Source organism: Cetorhinus maximus, chromosome 14 (assembly GCF_964194155.1).
Source record: "Cetorhinus maximus chromosome 14, sCetMax3.hap1.1, whole genome shotgun sequence".
In the NCBI taxonomy this organism is placed as follows: Eukaryota; Metazoa; Chordata; class Chondrichthyes; order Lamniformes; family Cetorhinidae; genus Cetorhinus; species Cetorhinus maximus.
In genome coordinates, this window is record NC_135892.1 from 30,953,701 (window position 1) to 30,965,893 (window position 12,193).

General features: G+C 43.0%; 1 protein-coding gene across 1 annotated transcript in view; it reads right to left on the reverse strand.

The window, feature by feature from the left end:
* Positions 1 to 12,193, reverse strand: part of LOC144690054 (kinesin-like protein KIF25) — a 133,351-nt gene that overhangs the window by 108,614 nt on the left and 12,544 nt on the right. Inside the window, exon 3 of the mRNA XM_078557562.1 lies at positions 2,988 to 3,062. Coding sequence (XP_078413688.1) covers positions 2,988 to 3,062 — 75 coding nt within the window. The remainder of the gene's footprint in view (positions 1 to 2,987; positions 3,063 to 12,193) is intronic.

Consider the following 12,193-nt stretch of genomic DNA (forward strand, 5'->3'; position numbering starts at 1 on the left):
ATCTAGCTCTTGTGTTGTTGCTCATGTTATCTTTTAGGGCCTGAAAGTCTGACCACATCCTTCCTGTTCTACTTGAGTTTCTGTGTCAGAAGTTATTATGTAGTACTGATTATACTGGAAATAAAGATTCTGTTTCTTCTCATTGCAAAAACATAAGCAAAACTTAGGAGCAGTACAGGGAACATATTAATACATTAACATTAGTTAGAAACACATTATGAAAGAAAGAACATGTAATTAGTGATTTTGACATCCGTAGACCATCCAAGCACTTCGTAACCCATTTGAAGTATCGTCACCGTCTTATGTAGGAAAACAGAGCAGCCAATCTTTACAAAGCAAGACCCCACAAACAGTAAGTAAATCAGTGGCCATTTCGATGGTGTTGTTGGAGGTTGATGATTAAATGTTGGTCAAGACACTGGGAGAACACTTTGCTCTCTGCTAATATTAGCATAGGACCTTTTACAATTACCTGAACAGTAAGACAAGGCCTATTGCTAACACCTGAAAAATAGTGGGATAAGGAAATTTTGTGACTCACCAATCTGCCTTAGTAAAAAATGTATCCTAAAATGCTCAATTTTCGCTTTGGTAGGGAGTGGGGGCTGGGTACAGAATAGATTTGGACTCACTGACCCCTGAAGCAGAGCATAGCTGGCCAGGGGGTGTGCGAGTGCTAAGATGGGCTGATTAAAAGGCTCGTCTTTCCAGGGCCTTCGTCTCAGGTTTCTTATTAAGTTGTTAGCCATTCTAGCCCTCACCCTTCATGCCCTCACCGCCTCCCTATGGCCCTTCATACTCCATGCCAACTCATGCCACCCATCCACCCCTATGCTCCTCATACCACCTCCATAGTCACTCACCCAGTATCCACCATGGGCAGACCTCAGACAATAAACTTCCAACATTCTAATGCAGCTCTCACTCCTACGTACTTGACAGTGAAAAAACTGCCTTTCATAAAATGTATTCATAGTTTTTAAATCTCTTTAACTGGTTAATTTCTTATAAAAACAAACTTCTTTTCAGACCCCACAACAAAGACAATTAATTCAAAGCAAAAATTGCTGGAAAAACTCAACAAGTCTGACAGCATCTGTGGAGAGAAAGAGTTAACATTTCGAGTCCAGATGACTTCTTCAGAACTAAAGAGAAGTAGAAATGTGGTGAAATATATACTGTAGAAGGGGGATGGGACAGATGAAGCTGGATAGAAGGCCAGTGATAGGCGGAAGCAAAGGAAAGATTGCAAAAGATGTCACAAACAAAAGGTCGAAGGGGTGTTGATGGTGGTGATACTGGCTAAAGGAAGTGCTAATGGTGACATTAAGAGTAGAAAGCAGGATGAGCCAGTGACAGATGGCCCTAGTGGGGGTGTGGTGGGCGGAGGGGACGGTGTGGGAGCAAAGATCAAAATAGGCTAAAAGGTGGGGATAAAACAATAATGGAAATAAGTTTTAAAAATAATAATAGAAATAGGTGGGGAAAAAATGTAAAAAATAAATATTTGAAAAAAGAGGATCAAAAAGTGGTGAGGATGGAGGAGAGAGTTCATGATCTGAAGTTGTTGAACTCAATGTTAAGTCCGGAAGGCTGTAAAGTGCCTAATCGGAAGATGAGGTGCTCTTCCTTCAGTTTGCGTTGAGCTTCATTGGAACATTGCAGCAGGCCAAGTGGGCATGACAGCAGGGTGGAGTGTTGAAATGGCAAGTGACAGGAAGGTCTGGGTGACTTTTGGAGAGAATTCCAATGTGAGATCTTCAAAGGTGAAAATTGGAAATCTTCATGAGACAGACGGAGTTGCAGTGAGATTAGTTGCTTCACAGTGTTACTAACATCTGGGTGGGTTTATAATAATAATAGTATGGAGAAATCTGTGGAATCTGTTTTGGTTGCATTTGGCATTTATTTTGTAGTGTGGTGTGTTTGACCACAGTTGGCCTGTTAATTCACATACATCTCATACTTAGCCTGAATGTTAGGATATAAGACAGATATTGTACATTGTTTTATCTTTCTGACCTTGTTTAGTTAAGCGTATTTTTTTGTTCAAAACCCATGGAATCTTGCGGTTTTCTTAGCTGAGCAAGTGTCTTGAATCTTAAACTTTGTTTGTTTTAAACAAAACACTATTAGTCCCTAACCGGATCTCACCAACAACTTGGGGGTTTGGCCAAGGATCATAGCACACTGGATTCCTAAATATTACACCTCTAGTGCTGTTTCAGTGCCTTGTTAGCTGCTTGAGGAGTGTTAAAGAATAAATTATTACAGGTATGTTGTTGGCTGATTTGTTGTTCTGGCTAACAAAATGAAAAGTATGAAATAGTCTGCTTAAAGATAGTATACATCAGGTATTTTGTTAGCAGCTAGAAATCTAAAAATGTGTTATTGATTTAATTTTGAGGATTATTATAAACTTATTATATAATTTATAAAATTGATCAATTATAAATTTCTTTTAGGATTATTATAGATGAAAAACTATAAATCAAGTAGGAATTCAGGAGAAATTTCTTTACACAATGTAATTAAAATGTAGAACTTGCTATCACATGGAATAGTTGACGTGAATAGCATGGATGCATTTAAAGGGAAGTCAGATATGCACTTGAGGGAGAAAGATAAAAAGGATTGGCTGATAAGATTAGATGAAGTAGGGTGGAAGGAGGCTCATATAAAATATAAACAGAAGAACAAAACTAGTTGTGCAGAATAGCTTGTTTCAGGTGCTGTAAATTCAATAGCATTGATTATTAGTAATAATCTTACTAATTTCAAATGTAATTATTGAAGCACTTCCATTTTAGAGTGGAAATTGTATACATTTTGTTACCACTGGCTCCTTGATTTACTGTAATCATATGGTTCACTTTAAAAATACTTCAAGTTATGTGCTGTAGGCTGAACTTTCCTGAGAGAAAAAAAATTGCCTCATGGAGAATCTGTTAATACTACATGTTAGAAAAATGTGTTACACTTACCCATCTAGTACAGAGGTAAGTAAGGGACGCACTTCCTCAAACATGGACTCCTGGGAATCACCAGGACTATAAACCCTATTGTGTAGAAAGAATTTATATAAATGATGAATTGTACATTAATTATGGATGCACAATTAAGAGAAATTTTCAAGAAGCTACCAACAGTTATTGATTCAAAGCTCTGAGGATTGCAGCAATAAATTTTTCACTGCATTGCTGTTATAAAGTTCTACCGTTAGCATCTGAAACATACTGAACCCAAAATTCTGAAGCCTGCCATCTGCCGCTGTAAATCCCAGGGTCAACTTATTGGTTAAATCTATGCTGCCCTCCTTCTTCCAAGGCCAATGTAGCCTTCCTAAGGTGTGGTGCCTACAGTACTGCAGGTGTTGTCCAACCAGGGCTTTGTATTGCTGTAGATTAACTTCTAACCCATTATATTTTAGTCTTCAAGAAATAAAGGCCAGCATTCCATTAAACTTTTTGATTATTTTTCTGCACCTGGATCCTCTACTCTCTTTGGATCTCCACTGTTTTTAGTTTTTCACAATTGAGAAAGTATTCAATTCCATTCTTTTTAGGTCCAAAGTACATTAACTCACATTTGCCTACACTGAAATCCATTTGTCTCAGTTCTGCCCTTCCATTTCCATAAGAACACGAGAACTAGGAGCAGGAATTGACCATATGGATGCTGAAGCCTACTCCGCTATTTAATACAATCATGATTGATGTTCTGCCTCAACTTTCCCTGCTGCCTTCCATATCCCTTGATTACATGAAAGGCCAAAATTTTGTCCATCTCAGCCTTAAATATATTGAATAATGCAAAATCCATAACCCTTTAGGGTAGAGAATTCTAAACATTCACAACCATTTCAGTGAAAGCATTGCCAACACTTCTCAGATATCAGAAGATGTTATTTATATCTCTATAGAAGCAAAGTAATGTCCTCAGAAATATTGTTGAGAAGAGGAGATTTGAGGATTATCATTACTAGGACGCTACACCAGAAATTTCCCACATTTTGCTCCACTAATAATTATCAACCTATTTTTAAGACAAGCCTTGCTTTTGGTGCTTACCAGCCCAGAAAAAAAGGGCAGAATCGTCGCAGATTTGCACTAAGTGCAGGCAGGAAAAAGAACGTTTTACCTGCTGGCCATAATGATGGCTTTTGATGCCGCACCGTCCCAAGTCTACCTCATTAATCAGACATTTCCAGGAAACACACCACTTCAATGGCAGGTGGGCTCTCAGTTGCCTGCCACACTGCCACGTCCTCACACCAAGTGCGTTTTTAAAGTCCAGCCGCGCGCATACCTCTCAGCGCTTCCAGCCCAGGACTGCTGCAAAGAAGACATGGCCCCGAAAGGCAAGAAGAATGCAGCCCCGATTCAGCGATACATGCCTGGAACAGTTTTTGGACGCCGTGGAGGCCGCTTTGATGTCCTCTAACCCTCGTTCTGGCTGTGGGAGAGGCAACAATCTCACCACTTCAGCTTGGTAGGCAATGGCAGTGGTGATCAATGCCAATGCTGCACAGGAGAGGTTGGCTATCCAATGCAGAAAGAGGATGAATGATCTCATCCGCGGTAAGGTAACCATCTCATCACTATAAACTCTCACACTCAAGCCCATCACACATACACTGGCATTTCACTCATTGCCAGCTCAAGGTACATCGCCACTCACTCTTTCACATACACCCTCACATCTCCTCTGGAGACTGCCTCCTCAGCCCTCACCATCTTGAGGCCACTTGCACAGATCAACTTGTGTCTCAGCGCACACCCTGGGATACCTCCCTTCCCCAGTACAGCTCTTGTCCTGCAGCCTCTTCCCTTGCCTGAGGTCACTTCTCCCCCTTCCCCAAGCAAGCCCTAGCCCTGCAGCTGTTGAAAACCCACCCCCACCTTATGGCTGGTCTGGTAGGTAGAGACCTGCCTGTGAACCCCCCTAAAAGTGATGTGATGCTGCCTGCGAAGCCTGGCGTTGATGACCGCGAGTGCTGCTTGAAGCAAGATAGGAAAACAAACCTCGAACTCCCGAGCGAAGTGCAGCTTGCCAAGTGCGCTCGAATGATCCAGTGTAGATTCCGGCGAACTGGGCTTATAATGATATGCAGATGTATTGCAAAGAAGTTCCTGATGTCCGATGGAGGGAAACGCAGCCCACCATTGACGGGCAGAGCGGACAATTACAAACTGGTTTCAAAACGTCATGAAATCGATTTTTTTCTCACCATATTGTCCGCTCACGCCACCAAACATGCCTGCCGCCAAAGGACATGGGAAAATCTGCCCACAAAGATGTGATACAGATCATGTTGATAAAGATTTGTCAGTGGGTGAGCCACAGGACAACAATTTGCATTTTTATAACACCTTTGACAGTCTACTTCAAGCTGAGACAGTGGTCAAGAGAAGGATGGAATTGGTGATGAGGGCACTGAGTTTATGGTGGGACTTGAAGAATTAAGAAAAAGTGGTCTATTCTAAGGAGGCAGTGATTTGTGTCTCAACGTACCCTTTTGAGAGTGCCATGGAAGGCACATGTGGGCTTATTCAAAGGAGGTTCAAGCTTGAGTTAGTAACAGGAAAGTGAGAAAGGAATGGTAATGGATTGGGTAGGACATGGGCAGCAAAGTACACAAGAGGAAGGAAATGAAAGGGCATGACAGGGTGATAACAAGGAGGCACAACAGGAGAGAAAGGCCCAAGAGGGGAGCCAGAGAATGTGACAATCGAAGAGGAACCTGATGAACCTCAGTGGAGATCAAGGAAAAGCCAGTCTCTGGCTTTCAAGTGGATGAATGATGATCTCCAAAGTACTGCCATAAAGATTGATGGGATGGCAGTTGGTCAGATTGGATTTGTTCTACTTTCGTGTGAACAGGGAATTCATTATCTAGTTCAGACCCCAGGTCCTTAGGTGGCACCAAGAAGAAATATAAAAACAAAAGGGCAAAATAGATTTCATAAATGCATGGGGGTGAGGAGGGGGAAAGCATATTAAGAGTTACAGTTTCAATTTTGTATTAGAGTGATGAAATACAATACAGATAAAGGACCCAACACATCCCGGCCACGAAATGGCACTCCATGATGCTAGTGCCGGTGCAACAGAAGCCCCGAAGAGAAACTCTGAATATTTCTGGTCACCTCCAATGCGGCCTGACAGGGAGCCATGGTGGGTGTGCCTTGCATGCAGAGTGGGCAGATCATAACATCAATTACCCTGTATAGCTGAGTTGACGCACGTTCTGCTAATTGGGATGGCACAGGACCTGCTATTCTTCTGCTATTCACTTACAGCTGAACATGCATTCCACAGCAGGAGGGACCCCTCAAAAGCATTATTTAAAGGACCAACCATCCAACTTGCCAGTTAAGCGCTTCTAACTTACATCTGTTCTTGCAAAGTTTGTGGAAGTATGCAGTATGTTCTTGAAGGAATTTTGATAACTTACTGGATTTTGAAGCAAGTGTTGTTGCACAGCAACAGGGGTCAAAGGAGTTTTCTGCCCTGTCAGCAGAAAACCTGTTAGAGTTATGAGGCTATAATTGCAATCCCCCTTGGGTTGCAACACGACAGGGACATGGGACACAGGCTTCAGAGAGGAGAAGGTGTGCACAGAGGGAGGAGGGTTCTCAGTAGAAGGCCTTGCCCACCAAGGGTGTTCATGGAGCACTTCTGCCACTGCTTCAGCCATGGGCAATGTGTGAGGCACCTAAAACTCAAAGGGAACTGTGCCACCTTCTTCACTAGGACCTACAGCCATAAAGCATACAAGGACAGTGCTGCCAATGACCATCAAGGTCACTGTCCAACACAACTTCTAGATATGCAGATCATTCCAGGTGAGAGCACAGAGCCAAAACTTCCCAGTTGCTGTCCATCGCTGCATTGGGAAGGTGACAGGAAAGGGGACTTCATAGTCTTCATCCTCACCAGGGAGAAGCAGGCATGTGGCTTTGCTAGAGTAGCAGGACACCTAATGGTACAGGGAGCCATTGACCTCATGCATGTGGTGCCACAAGCCCCATATGTAAACGGGAATATGTATTTTAACCACAAGGGCTACCACTATCAATGTGCAGTTGGTCTGCAACCATTTACAGAACACCATGAGAATGAATGCTTGCTATCCTGGCAGCTGCCATAACACCTTCACCCCGAGGCAGTTAGCCATTCCAACCATCTCTGAGTCACCACACCAAACCAGAAGCTAGCTGCTGGCTGACTAGGGATACGCTCCATACACCTGGCTCATACTTCCTCCAACGCCTGACCACAGAAGGACAAGGTGCCAATGATGAGAACCACATGGAGAAAGCCAATGTCCAGAAGCAACAATTCCACTGCCTAAATCATTCGGTGAATCCTATAGTACTTGCCACAGCCAACGTTTATGTTTGTGGTTTGCAGCATCCTCCACAGCCTCATTATCATGAGGGCACAGCCCTTGCTACTGGGTATTGGGAGGTCACCTTGGCAAGGGGGTGACGATGAGAAGGAGGTAAAGGAGAATGAAGGAGCAGGGAGGAGGCATCTGCAACCCCTTTGGTTTGGGCAGGCTGTCCATCTGTGACTACTGAGATTCCGGTTCTCTTTAAACGTCATCTCGTCAACATCATGGCTCCACTATTCCTCACCTTTCAATCCAACTGCTATGTACCATCATAACATCCTCATCACCAAAATCCCAAAATAAAAGTCTGGCAGGATGACCTCAAGCAGCTCTGGGCCTGGACTTCCTAGCTCCGGACTGTACCATGGGTAGCAACAATCTGGGTTGGCTGGCTGAGAGGCAATAAGCAAGGACACTGACAAGTAAATAAAAATAAAAATAAGTGGTTAAAAAATAAAAATAAAAAATGAAAATAATTAAAGTTAAGAAATAAAAATGAATTTTCAATATTCTTTTTCATTTCTTAACTTTTATTTTTTCATTTTTAATTTTTATTTTTTAACCACTTATTTTTATTTATTCATTGTTTTATCCCCACCTATTATCCTATTTTCAATCTTTTTTCCCCACCACCGTCCCCTCCCCCCACCCCACCCCCAAAGGGCCATCTGTCACTTGTTCATGTTGTTCTTTCCAGAGTGCTTACCCTTGTCCTATCATTGTCACATTCTGCTTTCTGATCTTAATGCCACCATCAGCACCTCCTTTAGCCAGTACCACTATCATTAACACCCCTTTGTCCTTTTGTCAATGACATCTCTGGCAATCTCTCCTTTGCCTCCACCTATCACTGGCCTTCTATCCAGCTTCACCTGCTCCACCCCCCTTAAACGGTATAAATTTCATTACATTTTTACTTCTCCTTAGCTCTGAAGAAGAGTTATAAGGGCTCAAAAGGTTAACTCTGTTTTTTTCTCTCCATAGATGCTGTTAGGCCTGCTGAGTTTTTCCAGCATTTTCTGTTTTGTTTCAGATTTCCAGCATCCACAGTATTTTGCTTTTATGACAGAGTGACAGTGGTGGGATAACGAATGCTGTCATTTTGAGAGAGCACAACAGATTTGTGCACCACCGAGCCAGAGGCACTCCCTCAGGGCTTGCCTCAGCAATCTTGGTAAACTGCTCAAGGACAGATTGTTGGACTGCTGTGACAGCCTGCATGGCCCTTTGAGTACCATAGTATGATGGCAGCAATCTGAGCCTGCATGCCAGCAAGCATGAATCTCATGATCTATGTGTGAACTTCTACTACAGCAGTGAGACACTAGATGGCTTCCATCTGTGCCACAATGGAAGTTAAAACATGGGCCATCTGCCAACGCATCACAAATGGGTCATCAAGTCCTATCATAGAGCTGGCCACCACTTCCATGGTGGAAAGAATGGGCTCCAAGCTCTGTGCCATGTTAGAGACAGGCTCGTCTATGCTCCTTCAACAGTGACAACAGCTGGTAGGCCTGTCAATGTATCAGGCATCTCTCAGTACATCAACAATAAAGCTGTCGCCCTTCCTCATGAGGCTGCAGTTGCTGGCAAGGCAACAGTTCTCGGTTATCTGAAATCAGAAATACAAAAGGGGAGGGTTGGGTGAAGCAAGGGACATTGGCTGGAAAGCAAAAGGTCCAAGATCACAGCATCCCCAATTCATGTCAGATAGCAGAATGAGGGCGAGATGGGATTTGAGAATGGCACAAGGCAGGAATGTACCATCAAAGCCATCATCATTTCTCCTCCAGAGGGTTCAGGTGATGTAGGTGTGCCTGTCTGCCTTCAGTTCTGCTCTGCTCCCTCCTGTTATGGATCACTGTCATGCATGCCAGAGGGAAGAATGTCAGTGAGTGTGCTGCAATGTGTTTGGGTGATATACCTGCCATAGCTGAGCAAATGGGCATATGTGTAAGCAGCGAGAGGCGGATGGGAGTCTGGTAGCATTGGTAAGTATGTGAAGGTGAGACAAAGGGCGGAATTTTCCAGCCTTGCCAGCTGCCGGGATTGTCTGGTCCCACCGAAAGTCAATGGACTTTTGACTGTGCTGCTGCATCCAGCACGATGGGTCCTGCCACGGCAGGGCCGGGCAATCCCAGCCATACACACAAACTAGGAGCTTGAGTTGGCCACTCGGCCCTTCAAGCCTGCTCCACCATTCAAGAAGATCATAGTTGATCTGACTGTAACTTCCCACTTGCTCCCAGTAACCCTTCACTCCGTTGTTTATCAAGAATATATCTACCTCTGCCTTGAAAACAATCAAAGGCTCTGCTTCCACTGCGTTTTGAGGAAGAGAGTTCCAAAGACTCTCAACACTCAGAAAAAAATTCTTCTCATCTCTGTCTTAAATGGGTGACCCCTTATTTTTGAACAGCAGCCCCTAGTTCTAGATTCTCCCACAAGGGGAAACATCATCTCCACATTGACCCTGTCAAGACCCCTCAGGATCTTGTGTTTCAATCAAGTCGCCTCTTACTCTAAACTCCAGTGGATACAAGCCTAGCCTGTCCAATCCTTCCTCATAAGATAACCTGCCAATTCCTGGTATTAGCTTAGTTAACCTTCACTGAACTGCTTCTAATGCATTTATATCTTTCCTCAAATAAGGAGACCAGTATAGTACACAGTGTTCCAGATATGGTCTCACCAGTGTCCTGTGCAACTGAAGCATAACTTCCTTACTTTTGTATTCAAGTCCCCTGGCAATAAATGATAACATTTTATTAGCTTTCCTAATTACTTGCTGTACCTGCATACTAGCCTTTGCGATTCATGCACTAGGACACCCAGATCCCTCTGAACCTCAGAGCTCTGCAATTTCTCACCATTTAGATAATATGCTTCTTTTTTATTCTTCCTGCCAAAATGGACAATTTCACATTTGCCCACATTATACTCCATTTGCCAGATCTTTTCCCACTCACTTAACCTATGTCCCCTTGTAGTCACCTTATGTCCTCTTCATGACTTACTTTCCTACCTATATTTGTATCATTCAGCAAATATAGCAACCATACCTTTGAAACCTTCATCCAAGTCATTTATACAAATTGTAAAAAAGTTGAGGGCTCAGCACTGATCCCTGTGGCATACCACTAGTTAAGTTACATCCCGCCAACTAGAAAAAGACGCATTTATAGCTACCCTCTGTTTCTTGTTAGCTAGCCAATCTTCTATCCATGCCAATATGTTACCCCTACACCATGAGCTTTTGTTTTCTGCAATAACCTTTGATGTGGCACCTTTTCAAATGCCTTCTGGAAATCTAAGTACAATACATCCACTTGTTCCCCTTTATTCACAGCACGTAACTCCTTCAAAGAACTCCAATAAATTGGTTAAACATTATTTCCCCTTCACAAAACCATGTCGACTCTGCCTGATTGCCTTGATTTTTTCTAAGTGCTCTGCCATAACATCTTTAATAATAGCTTCCAACATTTTCCCTATGACAGATGTTAAGCTAATTGACCTGTAGTTTCCTGCTTTCTGTCTCCCATCCTTCTTGAAAAAAGGAGTTACATTTGCTACTTTCCAGTGTAATGACACCTTCCCCGAATCCAGGGAGTTTTGGAAAATTAAAACTAATGCATCAACTATCTCACTAGCTACTTCTTTTAAAACCCTAGGATGAAGTCCATCACGACCTGGGGATTTGTCAGCCCGCAGCTCCAATAATTTGCTAAGTACCACTTCCCTGGTGGTTGTAATTTTCCTGAGTTCCTCCCTCCCTTCCAGTTCGTGATTTACAGCTATTTCTGGGATGTTACTTGTATTGTCTGTAGTGAAGACCAATGCAAAATACCTGTTCAATTCATCTGCCATCTCCTTATTTTCCATTATTAATTCTCCAAACTCACTTTCTATAGGACCAACATTCACTTTATTAAGATAAAAGCAAAATACTCTGGATGCTGGAAATCTGAAACAAATGCTGGAAAAACTCAGCAGGTCTAGCAGCAATGTGGAGAGAGAAACAGAGTTAATGTTTCGAGTTCGTATGACCCTTCTTCAGAATCTGAGCTGAAGCTCCTCGAGCTGTAAACACTTACTGCAGACATGTTTTCCCTGGATCAAAGTGGCATCCAGGATCTCCCACATGCTGTAGCATTGACACATCACATGTCCTGCCATGCTTAATGCGTTTGAGTTAATTACTTAATTGTATTATTCACTTATTTATTTTCCTTTTTTAAATATATTTTATTAACCGCACCACGAGTTTGTATTCTTTTTAAACCTTAGGAATAGAATACATCTTAACGACTTATCAGATACTCACCAAAGTTAGCTTCTACCCCTGTCATCAAGCAAGAACCAATTCATACAGCATGGATAAGTTAGAAAAGGCAAAAGCAAAGGAGCACCTGCTTCCCCTCCTCCCGTAACTCCCTAATCACCCAACTCCTAGCACTCTGTTCAAAGTTGCACTCCGCCATAAGTCTGAGGGCGGAATTGTCCCAGATTTGCACAAAGTGTAGTAGTAGGCGAGTAAAAGGACGTTATACCAGCTGGCCACAATGACGACTTTTTGCGCTGTATTGTCTCATTCCTGGCATGTCCCGCCTCATTAATTATGCGTTCACTTGGAACACGCAGAGTCACTGGCATTTGGGCTCTGATTAGTCTGCCACACCATGACCTCAGCACTTCCTCGCTCTGGACTCCATATTTAAAGCACACCAGAGCGCATGCCTACTTCATGTCTGCAGGCAGTTGGCCCCGAAAGCAAAAAAGACAGCT